The 13,604-nt window shown below is 35.1% G+C and overlaps 2 protein-coding genes across 2 annotated transcripts in view; both read right to left on the minus strand.

Moving 5' to 3' along the window:
• LOC144442830 (conserved oligomeric Golgi complex subunit 3-like) overlaps positions 1–13,604 on the minus strand; it is a 33,339-nt gene that overhangs the window by 1,419 nt on the left and 18,316 nt on the right. Inside the window, exons 20-21 of the mRNA XM_078132203.1 lie at positions 12,802–12,929; positions 12,004–12,102 (exon numbers count right to left, since the gene is read on the minus strand). Of these exons, the coding sequence (XP_077988329.1) occupies positions 12,004–12,102; positions 12,802–12,929 (227 nt within the window). The remainder of the gene's footprint in view (positions 1–12,003; positions 12,103–12,801; positions 12,930–13,604) is intronic.
• LOC144442605 (glucose-dependent insulinotropic receptor-like) lies at positions 5,205–6,278 on the minus strand. Its single transcript, XM_078131984.1, has one exon. The coding sequence runs from the start codon at positions 6,276–6,278 to the stop codon at positions 5,205–5,207; it is 1,074 nt and encodes a 357-aa protein (XP_077988110.1).

Genomic DNA, 13,604 nt, shown 5'->3' on the forward strand with positions numbered 1-13,604 from the left:
GAAAAGGAGAGACAGAGAAACATGAAGATGATTTTTCATTTTTATTTTTAAATCGACTGACCGCCCCATAGTTGCCATGAAAATGTAATGAAATCATAAAAAATAACAGTGTCACCCTAATACATGCTGGTGAGGTGGTAGTGCCAGTTCAGTGTTAGTACTTAGATAACTTGATGCTAGCCAAGTCAGACAGTGGTTGTGAGCTGTATAGTCAACTGGACAACAATACTACATCATCTAACTAACTAAAATACTTTAAAATATATATGAAATAACATTTGTGGCTTCATAACAGCTACTGAAAAAAGTTCAGACAGAAGATTTATTTCCTATGACGTATTAAATATGTCAAAAAATCCTGAAAATATGAAAGTACATGTAATATATTATGCATGGTTTAAGTGTATACTTTCGTGGTATTATCACTCTGTGCGGCTTCCTAGCAATGTGTAACCAGGCTGTAGCTACTACACAGAAATACAGTAAATACACTCAATGCCAATAAAACCTTCATCTCATAAATAATGAGTACACTCTCTGGAGTAGAAATTGTGAATTTTTTAACATGTTATCATCGACACGTGTTACTCAATCAAAATATTCTCATGTGTCACCCCGACCCAATTGGATATAGTTCGTGTAGTTAGGCCTAACAAAAAAAAAATGTTTGGTTCTGATTACGCTCAATTTTAGAATAGGTGGGGTAGGGAAATTTTTCACTTTATTTTTTAAAATATTTTTTTTTCATATGTGAGTGTCTAGTTCAGGTAAATATGTTTTCTGTTGTTTTCCATATGGTCTCTGTGTTATTGGTTTCTTCTCATCAGATGTACAGCCATTACAGACTTGAAAAAACAGTTTTATATTGTCTTTTTAAGTTGATGTCAGTTTCTGCATCCACTATTTCTTGTGAGACTTCACAATGTTTGCGATTTTATTATTTTTTTCTCAAATATGTAAAAAAAAGTTTAGGATTGGCATGAAAAACTATGCTATGTTTTCAACAGCATCTACCATATTATAAAACTCAACGATAAACTCAACAACTACTGATAAATCACTCATTCTAGGCCACTTTCTGGTGAGACCCAAACACACACAACATAAATCACTTTATCTCTGTGGTGAGAGCTAACACAGACACTGCGGGGTTATTAAAACTTATCCTGTATTTACCAAACAAACACTTGGCTTATCTGAAGTGTGAATTATTAAAATGTTTCCTGATAACAAACTAAAAATACAGACATAAGTGGAAGACAAATATGAAACATTATTAATTTGATATGTGAAAAAAATTAAGTAATATCGGAATTGCCAAATCTTTTCCTGAAAAAATTTATTGATTAAAGTGGCCATAAGGATGGGGTTTGGGAATTTTTAATTTACAATTTTTTTGATCAAGGCTTCTTACTTGTATTATAACACAGTATATGCCAAGTCCTTGTTTGTAACTCACTAAATTGAAATTGGGTTGTCGGTGGCCGAGTGGTTAAACCACTTGCCTCTTACCACTGTGGTCGGGGTTCGAACCCCATTCAGGGTTCAATTAAATTTACTACGCTGTAAGTAAGAAGAGTGTCGTTCAGTTTGACTCTGCCAGACAACGCAGGTCTTCCCCAGGTACTCTGGTTTCCTCCCCTGCATTAACACTGAACCCATGAGGGATGGCCCTCATTGGACTTCTTTGCAGACAAGTGTTTATATGCTTAAAGAATTATCCAGTATAAATAAAGATTATTATTATTATTATTATATTGTTATTAAATTGGAAAAGATTACTAAATGTGTAAAATCTTTGTTATTGTACGTACAATAACAAACTTTTTACACATTTTTTTTTTAACTTTCTGCAATTTATTGAGTTATAAACACAGACTTTGTCAATGTTGTTTATGTTGAAGTAGGAAGCCATGATAAAGAAATGGCCTTGGTTGTCTTGGTGCACCTAGGCAACACATGACAAAGACTCAAGAACCACAGGTCAGGAGAAATTTGGTCAGTTGACCGAGTAAACAGACGACATCAAATTTAATATCGCAACAAATATATCAAGCACACTTTAATTAATATCGTAATTTTTGTTGTATTGCAAGCACTTGAAAAATTGAACGAGACAGACCCCTACATTGTATTTCAAAGTTCCCTATTAAATTGCTGCAATGCTTGAGTGCAAACATTACTTGATAGACTTTCTGGCTAGGTTCACATCTATATAGGCATTTGTGCTAGATTGCAGATTTGAGATAAAAAGTAAGATAGACATTTCAACACACCATTTTTGGTGTTTCCGGCAAGGGTTTGTGGGAAAACCTCCTGTGATGTCATCACATCGACCACAATCTCTTTATTGCGAACACTTTCCTTTTGTCAAGACTAAGATATTGGGGAATAAACACAGTGTAATGTCATCACAGGATGTTTCCCGTAAACCCTTGCAGGAAATGCCAAAAATGACTAAACACATGTCAAGTGAAGTAAAACTTCTTTACGAGATTCAAGATTTTAAGGTTGAGTAAGTTACTAAAAAGCTATCACCAAAAAGTATATAGTTGATAGCAGTAATCAATACAAGTGTACTAAAGGTAGAGATTTGACTGGACTTTGTGTTCAAGCTCAAATAAGTTTAAAGCCAAAAGACACATGTTACAGTACCAGTTACATAAGGCACCCAGATGTCCCAAGTTGTATTTGTTTTATTTTCAGTAAACACAACTCCAGAGACTTATATTAATTATGTTATCTTTTCGTAAAATTCCGATTTTCTGTGTTGTTAGGAGAGGGTTAAGTGTAATGTTTTCATAATATGAAGATAATGAAAATGAGAATGTGGAAAATCCTGGATTTTAATTTTGAATCATAAGAAGTGGTTTCTATATCATTGCCTGGCAACACCTATGTGCCTTATTTTTCTTATTCTCCCAGAATGCGGAAATCATAATTATTTTATTAGCTGAGTTTGTCCAAATATTTTTCTTCCTGGGGCCCAAAATTTGGCCTTGGTAGGATTCATATATTCAAATATGATGTTATAGTGCAACAAGCAGCCATTTTGTTGTTGAAAATAGGTCTATGCTAGGGGGTCTCGCCCTATCCCTATAATCTAATCCATCCCTATACAAATATGTATCTCTTGTACAATCTGTCCACTATTCTCTGTATTTGTTATGATTGCTATGAATGTATCAATATCTCGTCACATTCAATTTTATGTCTTGTGGTGAGAATAAAGTTTTTCAATTAATTTATGCCAGATGCCATCCTCAGCAATGTGACACACCCACTGCATGACTGCCTCGGCAGACAAGGTGTGGTAAGAAATGGAAGGTTTCGTGTTCCAATGTGTCATACACAACGTTATAAATATTCTTTTATCCCAAGAGCTGTAAACAATTTGAATGGACGATTAGGCAGACCAAGTATCTAGTTTTATCTCTAATATTTATTCTTTCGGTCCAAGTCTACATGTATATATTATTTTAATTTGTTCAATAGTATTGCTTTGTTTATTTGTTTTCTATGTTTGTCATTTTTATACGTTTCAAAGCAGACAGTTCAGTTTCTCCCAGTGAGAGAAATAAAATATATTGTTTTGTATTGTATTAACTTGAATAAGAGATCTTTATCAAAGACTACCCTTCCAATTTGCTATTCCAACTCTTTGAACTTGTAGTAGTGTTAGTCCTTCAAGTCTACAAGTAGGCTATATTTAGGACAGCTGAAATAGTGTAATAGAGTTAGTCCTTCAAGACTATACAGGTACGTAAACTACAGTTAGGAGAGCTGGAATAGTGTAGTAGTGTTAGTCCTTCAAGTCTACAGGTAGGCTATAAAACTTGTCTATGGGGCAAACTCGTATATATTCAGATTGAATTCTAAAGTCTGAGTTTAAATATTTTTAAATTTTATTTGGGGTAATTTTGGTTGCATATTATTAAAATGTCCTTGCAGTATACTACATATTGGAACAGAGTTAACCATCACTTGCAATTAGCAGAACTTGAAGCGGTTATTCAGGAATAATATATACAAAATTCAATAATTTAGTATACACATATATATCAAGGAAACCCTAACTATGGCATCAACTGTGCTAGCAACGTCATTTGAATGACAATTTTAAAGCCACCAGAGACATGGATCAAAATCTGATATTACAGAATTGACATTTCTGGTACTTTCACCCACATAAAGAAAGCTTAAACTCTTCACGTGCCACTTTAAAACATAGTTTATATCATAAGAAACATACGCAGTACCAAAGTTTCCAAATAAAATTACAACTTTATTTACATATCTTACAATGTACATCTCTCTGTAGACAAGACGACAGAATCAATCATTCAATCCTGTTGACTAAAAATGTTGTGCATTTTCCAGCAAAATAAAACATTGCGTTCATCTAAAAAAATTCTTTCCTGCGGAAATTATAGTAAATAGTTTCTGTATTTCTCAATATTTTCAAAAAATATGAAATTTCCGGTTCCGTTTACTAATAGGATGAAATATGTAATACAACTTGCAAAAAAACACCGGTGCATTTGCTTGCTTGTGGTAAAGTTTCATGCACAATGTAATAAGTGTCAGTAACTTATATAAGTATATTCACCACATGAGCCAGGCTCCCATGCATTGGTGATTTCCTTGAAGATCATAAGGTCAAAAAAAGGGGAAAGAATTGTTTCTGGCCAGCGCGAGAATCAATTAAATACCCTTGCATTGGTCTTTTTTTTTGTGTTTGTCCAGCCCATGCAGTCTGCAGATCCGGGGGAAACACAAAAAATAACCCTCCCTACTTCAGTGAAGACATCTGACATCTGACATGACATCTGCCCCCACATACACACTTGCTCTAAAGTACTAAATACAAAGAAAAGTAACTGCCATAGATTGAGTGACAGGTTTGTTGAGAATAATAATAAAAAAAATTACATTGTCGCACCACTTTAGACAAAATGTCCTGACCAGAAACAATTTTTTTTTTATTTTGCCTAAACAACCGAATTTCTATAATTAATTCAGAAGACAGAAACAAACTTTCATATAGCAAGGATTTTTGTGATTCAAGATTTTCAAACAAACTGGTCTCCTTTCTTAAAATGGACTTGGATCCAGACTACATATAAGAGAAGATGGTAAAGATCACTGAAAATAACAATTGTTTTCTTTTTCACCAGAAATTTCCACTGATAAATTGTAAATAGTTAAAGACATGAACCATCATACCCAGCATAAGATTCATCTGAAGAAGGTAGGCTACGTCGGTTACGAGAAATCGATGATACACTTTGGTCCGATGGAATGCTTTTCCGTCCTCGAATTCGTGCCATTTTTTTCTGACACCTATAGCAGAGTTTTTCTCTGGCCTCTTTGTTCCAGTAAACGTAAACCCAGGGGTTCAGAACAGAGTTACTGAAACCCAGCAATAAGAGATAGTTCAGAACAATTTGTAAATCACATGTACATAATATCTGTACTGTCAAAGTTATAAAGAACGGCAACCATGTAAAGAGGAAACAGCCGATTACCACAGCGACTGTCTTCGCTGCCTTGAGCTCTCGTGCGAGTCTCATGTGATTAACATCTTGCAAAGTTCGCTCAAGATCTCTTATTTGTTTGGAGTGTTTGTGAGAAACTGAGTATATTCGTGCGTAGAAATAAATCATGACCAACAACGCTGGTAGAAATCCAAACAATATGATGAAGATTGGGTAGCCGGGACTAAGCACAACAAGAAATGAACAGCTACCGGTATAGTCTGAATTACTACTGCAAAGTATAGGAATTAAAGCAAACAGAAACGCTGTCGTCCATATCATGATAACCAATATAACTTCACGTTTTTTTGACATTCTTTGGACGTAGTTCAGCGGTTTCGTTATTGCTAAATAGCGGTCATATGCGATGACGAGAATACTGTAAATACTGGCTGCACATGCCATTACGATAATCACGATTTGAAATAAGCATCCGATTAAAGTATCTTGTTCAATGCCGATTTTCAGAAGCGATATTACGCAGACGAGTCCGACAAAAAGATCGGCGATGGTCAGACTAATCACAAAGATATACGATGGCTTCAGGTGAGCCTTGTTTATCCAAATTGACACCAATACTAGAATGTTACCGGAAAAAATCAGTAAAACTTCCAGTATCAGAATCACGAATGTGATTACATGATGAGTGGTCCATGACGCCTGTTCTTCAAAGTCTAGGGTGATGTTAGTCACGTTTGTGTTGTTTCTATCAAAGATAGGTAGATCAAAGAAATTGCCCATCGCTGCACAGCATGGATTCTACTCCTAGACGTCTATCAGCACAAACGTCTCTCACCACTTTAGATTACCAAGTCCGTGATAAAACTGTCACCGTAAAGTAGTCTCAAGTGTACATACATGTGGAGATACGATGGACGCATAATCTAAAGTTTATCCCATTTATCCACAGACGTGAATTCGTGAATCAAGTTTGATGGGGAGAGATGAGCCGTAGATGCAACAGACAAGAGACATCATGGTTTTCATTGCGTTGATGTTAGTCGCACTTGGGCATCATCTGCCATCTGGGGGTCAATCTTTGAGTACATCGTGGCAAGCATTTGAAGAGTATCATTAATATGCGAGTTGAAGTATCATGAATATGTAATTAGTTTCCGTGACAACTTATGACATTGTATCTATGCACCACAGAGAGGACGACTTCTGGTGTCTTAACTGTAGGGTACTTTATCACAATGATGTATTTGCATACTACTGGTTTCACAAGGTAGTCATAACCATGGCAACAACATCTGACTGGTGGTTTTAAGGATGAGAAGTCAAACACAAATTTTAAATATCAGAAAGGATGACTGTTCGACCAAATTGCAGCTTTAAGATGTATCTTTGTGACTACATCTGGCAACTTTGTATGAAATGACTGAAATATACTATTCTGTCAATGACTAGGTTGGCATTCTTCAATGTATGGTTACTGCACTATTTGGTTGCTATGGTGTTCCATGCATTTTAAGCTAGTTGTTACAAAGCATCAAAAACTTGCCGACGATAATTCCACATTGATGGCAAAATCGGTCCAATTTCCACAGACGGAAAAATAGTATATCCTTACATACACAGCAACAACGTCAAGGAAAAAGAGAGCAATTGAACCATCAGTCCAATAAAATTAAATTCGTGACTAACTGTAAAAGCAATATATGACTAGATCATAATTTCCTTTAGCTAGAAGCCCCACCCATGCATGTATTTGATTGGCTCTCAATTATTGATTGACAACAACTGATGTTATCAGTAGTCTGAGGTTAATATTGATAATTTACTGGATTGGCTATAAGCCCCACCCATGCATGTATTTGATTGGCTCTCAATTATTGATTGACAGCAACAAATACAAAATGTAGTGAATAGTAATGCTGTCATTAACATCTACTCTGTCACTAGGCTAGAGTTGAGTTATGTGTTGGTAAGCAGTTTATACCTTACTATATACAAGTTGATGGCTCGACAATTACCGATACCACGTCATATTCTAAACTCATCATCGTCATCATTGAAAAATAAATTCCAAGACTGATGTGTATCCTGGTATTACTTCCTTTATCCAAGCCAACACGAAATTAAAGATAGATTCACTAAAAAATTATCTACTATCAGTTAGTGGATGAATAAATATGTTCGTAATGACAAAATAATATTTTTGTCATTTCGATTAAAGTGGCCATATAATAATGTCATGATGTTGGTTTTTATCTAGCGCTTTCCTACTCTGTGCTCAAAGCGCTTTACAATTACTAGTATTACCCCTGGCACGGATCAATGGCAGCACAATGGCCCTTTATACTTCCTCAACTCCCTGGGGAGCTTACAATCCATTGCAGCCTTTAAGAGCGCATATGATTAAAGCATTCACATTACAACCTCTATCCTACCAGGTCCCAAATTATACAGCTGGGTTGACTGAGGCACAATCATGGTTCAAATCTTGCCCAAGGACTTTAGCCATTCAGAAACAAACGACAACAACAACGTTTGAACCTACAACCTGCAGATTCAAAGCCGGCCACTCTAACCATTCTCCCATCATGACACCACATGGATGAGGATTGGGTACTTATTTTGGATTTTTAATTTATAAAACAATTTTATCATAGTTTCTTACTTGAAAAATCAATGTATAACAACATATGCCAAGTCCTTGTTTATAACTCAATAAATTGCAGAAGATTACTAAATGTGTAAAATCTTTGTTATTGTACGTACAATAATAAACTTTTTACATATTTAAAAAAAATCTTTTTGCAATGTACTGAGTTATACACACAGACTTGGTCTATCTTGTTTCATATTCATCTTTCAAATAGGAAGTCACGATAAAATTGTTTTATGAATTAAAAAATCCAAAATAAATACCCAATTTTCATCCATATGACCACTTTAATTTATCTGGAATTCCCAGTAACAATAATAAAGTATGAATAAAAATTCCTATAAATTTCCAACATGACTATGAAATAATAAGTTATCTTTAATCATATTGTGGGGGAGGGGAGGGGGGATATTGGATGGAATGGCAGAAGAATGAAAAGACAGACAGATAGAATATTAGTTTGAAGTCTAAAATGAGTTTGAAATAGTCAGACAGAATCACAGATGGAAAAAATTAGAAAGATATGAGATGATAAAAACACCTGAAGTATACAAATCAAAACAATTTAGTAGTTATTTTAGTCAAATATAAAACAGTAATTAATTTTAATACACATCACAACAATGATGTAATGGTACATGGTACTATAATGGTTCTTAAACAAGCTTTGGTACTATAAATTTATCTTAAACAAAGTTTGGTACTATAAATGTAGCTTAAACAAGTTTTGATACTATAAATGTATCTTAAACAAGAACAGGTGTAATAGTCACTAGACTGTTTTTATTTATTACGGATAGTAAGCCGGTAAAATTCACCCGAGTTCCCAAATTATTTTACAGGGGGTCACATCATCATTATGGTACAGCATATTGGAAACCATGCCAGTTTTACCATATTTACTGGGGGTGTGTGGGGATGGGGATGGGGGTGGTGGTTGGTTTCCAAACTTTAGCAAAAACACTGATTAGAACAAACATAAACATCCTTGATTCACTGACCTTCACTATCTAATTTGGGAGGATGTCAGTTTCACCTGTCATATTTTAATTAAGTATGTCAATAAGATATCCTGGTGATGAAGGCATGAACAGGTAGTGATGTTTTGATGTGATGAGCTAGTCACTATCAGTACAAATAGACTAGACAGAATGTGAGTATAAGGGGGTTCTCATCGAGTGAGTTGAGTTGACACTGAGTCACTCTAGTCTTTAATACCTAACATAAAACCCCAAATTTGAACAGTTGTGTCAATTCTGAATCAGGTTAAATTTAGGTATTAAGGTACAATGAGGGGTTTAGAGTCGACTTATCTTTAGTGTCTGACACAAAATTCCATTTGATTATGTAAGTGTATTTAGTTTCCTGATAGAGAGGGTTTCAGGGTTAAAGATCAGGGTTGCTGCTAAATGATTGGAACAAATGAAGGCTATGCTAATATTGGATGACTTTGGTATATGATCTGCGTCAGGTACAAAAATTCAGTGTGAATGGAGTCCCAAATCCAGCTTATTAGTTTTACTACTTTATGTCACCTCAGAGTGAAACTCATATTTGTAGTCTGAAAATAGTATACATTCACTAATACTAACAGTTTTGAGTGGTTTGTGGTCTAGCATTTAGTTACAGATTCTAGTATAGATGAGATAGAATGTGAGTATATTGTCTACAAACAAGTTATGTTACATTGATTGTAACAGTTTTGAGTAGTTTTGTGGTCTAAAAGTTAGTTATAGATTCAAATCTAGAGTGCATAACTTCTGTATGTAGTAGACTTCAATGGGACAAAAATAAATCAGTATTTTATGAAGAGGGTTGTACAATTTAAAATCTACCCGAACTCTGAAAATATGAGCTTCTCAAGGTTACTGATCATTTTTCGAACTAAAATTATTGACTAAGAGATACTGTAGGAAGGTATATGCATCATAGTTTTATAAGGTTTACCCCTCTTGGCCAAATTTGAAACCAAACTGACATAAATGTGCAGGGACATGCAAAAGACTATTTGGCATCAATAATCAATTAACATCATACTTAATTTGTCTTGGCATGTTTGTGGTAGTCAAGTAACTCTACATGGGGGCGTGTTTTCTATGATCTCTCTCCCTCCACGTTTAGTCAAATGGAAAATTCTACTGAAATTCTAGCTTAATCTCCTGCTGGGGAAAGGGTGAACAACTAAATGTGTGGGCCCGTTTTCTATGATCTTTCTCTCTCCACGTAGTCAAATGGACAAATTCTACCGAAATTCTAGCTTAATCTCCTGCTGGAGAAATTGTCTTTTTTTTTCAGTTTACTACAAACTCAACCTCCACTCTTAAAATGAGTCACCTAAGAACATTGTAACGTCATCAAATTTACATCAACACTCAAATTTACATAAACTACCGCTGTAGGTGGTAAGAACGAAATGTCATGCTACAGAAATCCATTTGACTATACGGTGGAGAGAGTGATCATACAAAACAAACCCGACACATATAGTTTCTGGACTAGGTTGGTGGTTGTGATTGATATGTTTAATTTCTATTTTGTATTTTTCATTTAGTTCTAGATTTGGTTCATCTTGGTAGTACGACTTACAGGCCTGACTTTAGCTACGTCGGTCCGCAAAACACATATCCGGGCCATAAAGATTATCATCTACAAACACATGACTGAGTAGCTTTGCAATTCATCCAGTCTATATAAACTAATTTACAAACATTCCAATGAGAACAACATCATCTTTGTATTCATTGCAAACTAATAATTCTAACTGATTGACAGTTTTATACCACACTGCTTCCATTTCTAGCCAGGCACCCAACATTACATAAACTATGAACTCTACTGTATGTCTCTTCTTACTTCATAAAAGTAGCCTGACCTCTAAACTCTGACCTCTGACCTTCCATTCTATGACAGAGGAGTAAAATATCATGACTCTGTTGCTAGGTGCCAACGACATGTAAAAATACCATCACCAAGTTTCTTCGAGTGTGAATAGCATTCATATTATAGACTGAGGTAATGATAATTTTTGTAGCAGGATTTATAACATCCTCGATCACAAGTTTGCAAACCTTTTTACAGATTTAGCAATAAAGTACTTCAGGGTGGAGAGCTTTCACAATGATTATAACAAACTCCTTGATAAGATTGTTGCCACGGAAATCAGCCAGCTGCCTCTCTTTTGGAGACGAATCATGAAAATATGTCATTTGCCTGAGGCACTTCTCTTTGTGTTTTTGTGACTTTTTTTTCTGCATGAAAAGGATTTTGATATTTTTTATTTTATGAGAAGGGTGTTTGGAATGACGAGAAGGCTTTGGCACCCTTGTTATGTTATTTCAGGAAAACACTATAATAAAGATAATGATCACTGAAGTGTCTCACAGATTCTATTCTCAGACTGGCACATCACAAAATGGACTTGACATGTCATTTGCATGTTATAAGGAGGGTGATTGAAATAACAAGTAGACTTTAATAGTGCCCTTATGATGTTATTCTGGGAAAACATCGGGAAATACCACTTCAGGGATAATGGTCATTGTAGTGGTTGACAGATCACTTGTGGTAGATTATCTGATTGATTCATTTTGTGCCTGTATAGACAATATCTGATGGAAATGACATTTACAATTCATAAAATGGAGTGCCTATAGTACAAACTAGGACTGCTACCTGCACTTTGTTCATATAAAAAGCAGAATCAGTCTGTGCCAGAATAGACAATATCTGATGGAAATGACATTTACAATTCATAAAATGGAGTGCTTGCAGTACAAACTAGGACTGCTACCTGCACTTTGTTCATATAACAAGTGGAATCTGTGTGTGTGTTTGAAGTGCTTAGCTTTCACTGACCTGTTCTGCTGTGGGACATCCAATAATCTGTTGGTCTTCCTCTGAGTAATTTTCTACTATTATTGTGTATAACTGTACAAAGGCTTGCTGTACATTAGCCTGTAAATACAAACAACAACAACAATAACAACACATGAGGTATACAACTGAATAATTTACCTGTACCTTGCTATAGTTACTTTCATTGGTTGCATTGTTTTTTTGTTTTAACTTTCTGGATGGCTAAAATTCATTCAAATATTTAAACTCTATACAAATAGCTAGATTGTATATAGACGTTTATTGCATTGCAAGGCCTCCAGGAGCCCATGTGCCAAAGGTTACAAAACTATAAACAAAAACAGAAAACAGAAAAAATATGCAATACTAATTTATAGAATGGTGTTTTTATATCTCATAGATCAGGGGAAAAAAAGTATTTCATTTCGGGTCTTGAAAACTTTGAAAACAAATGTACACAGATTACCTAAGATGAAGATCCTAACAGAAGCTTAAATTTGTGGTTTGGTTTAACCTAAATTTCCTGTGGCATGTGCCTGGCTCTTAAATTCATTATAAGCAGGGCATTAGAGTAGAAAGTGATTTTCATCTTCAACTGTTCAACAACATTTTTTTCAACTTTAAAAAAAAAAAAAAAAATTCCAACTTTTTTTTTTGATACCTGAGTATGGAAAATATACAACTACCCAAAGTTGAGCATTATCAAAACTTCCCTTCCTCAATTTTGAGAGGAAAGATGTGGTTTTGATAGAATATACTCGTGTGTCCTTATTTGCAAGATAGAGAGATGACCCTTACCTTGATAGGTTTGAATAGAATATACTCTGTGTCCTTATTTGCAAGATAGAGAGACATACTTTTCAGAATGGATGGCAGTTTAGACTTGATTTGTTTGAATGATGTCGTGACTATGTCATGTACTTTATCTGAAAAACAAAACAGAGTAAAATCAAAGTCAACAAACTACTTTTTCAATAGAGTCAGAGAATTGTTTGTTATGCTTGACAGCTCCTTTCAACAGCATAGATGTACAGTCATGTAATGCGAGACACTTGAAGTATACACAGCATACTACACTGTGCTGTAGTTAACTGCACTGTCTTGTTGTATTACACTGTACTGCATTGTAATGCACTGCACTCTGCTATACTGTGCTGTGCACTTCTGCGGTGTTGTCCTGTATTGTGTGTACTGTACTACACTGTGTTGTAGTTAACTGCACTTTCCTTTGTTGTATTATACTGTACTGCATTGTAATGCACTGCACTGCACTCTGCTATGCTATACTGTGCTGTGCAGTTCTGTGCTGTGTTGTCCTGTAATGTGTTGTACTGTATTATAATGCACTTCACTGCACTGTGTTGTACTATAGTATATTCCATTCCATTGCGGTGCATATTATTGAGCTGTGCTGAGCTGTACTGTACTGTATTACACATGCCATAATATTGCACTGTACTGTACTGTACTGTGCTGTGCTAAGCTGTACTGTAGTGCTGTGAAGTGTCATGTACCACACTATACCACACCATGCCTTGCCATCCATGACAACAATAGAATTTGACCAAAGCTAGATTATCAAGTTTTGAATCCTGTTAAAG

Source organism: Glandiceps talaboti, chromosome 11 (assembly GCF_964340395.1).
Source record: "Glandiceps talaboti chromosome 11, keGlaTala1.1, whole genome shotgun sequence".
NCBI classification, from domain to species: domain Eukaryota; kingdom Metazoa; phylum Hemichordata; class Enteropneusta; family Spengelidae; genus Glandiceps; species Glandiceps talaboti.

What these genes read in the sequence shown, in the direction of transcription:
- LOC144442605 (XM_078131984.1), bottom strand. Translation starts at nt 6,278, where the DNA reads ATGGGCAATTTCTTTGATCTACCTATCTTTGATAGAAACAACACAAAC.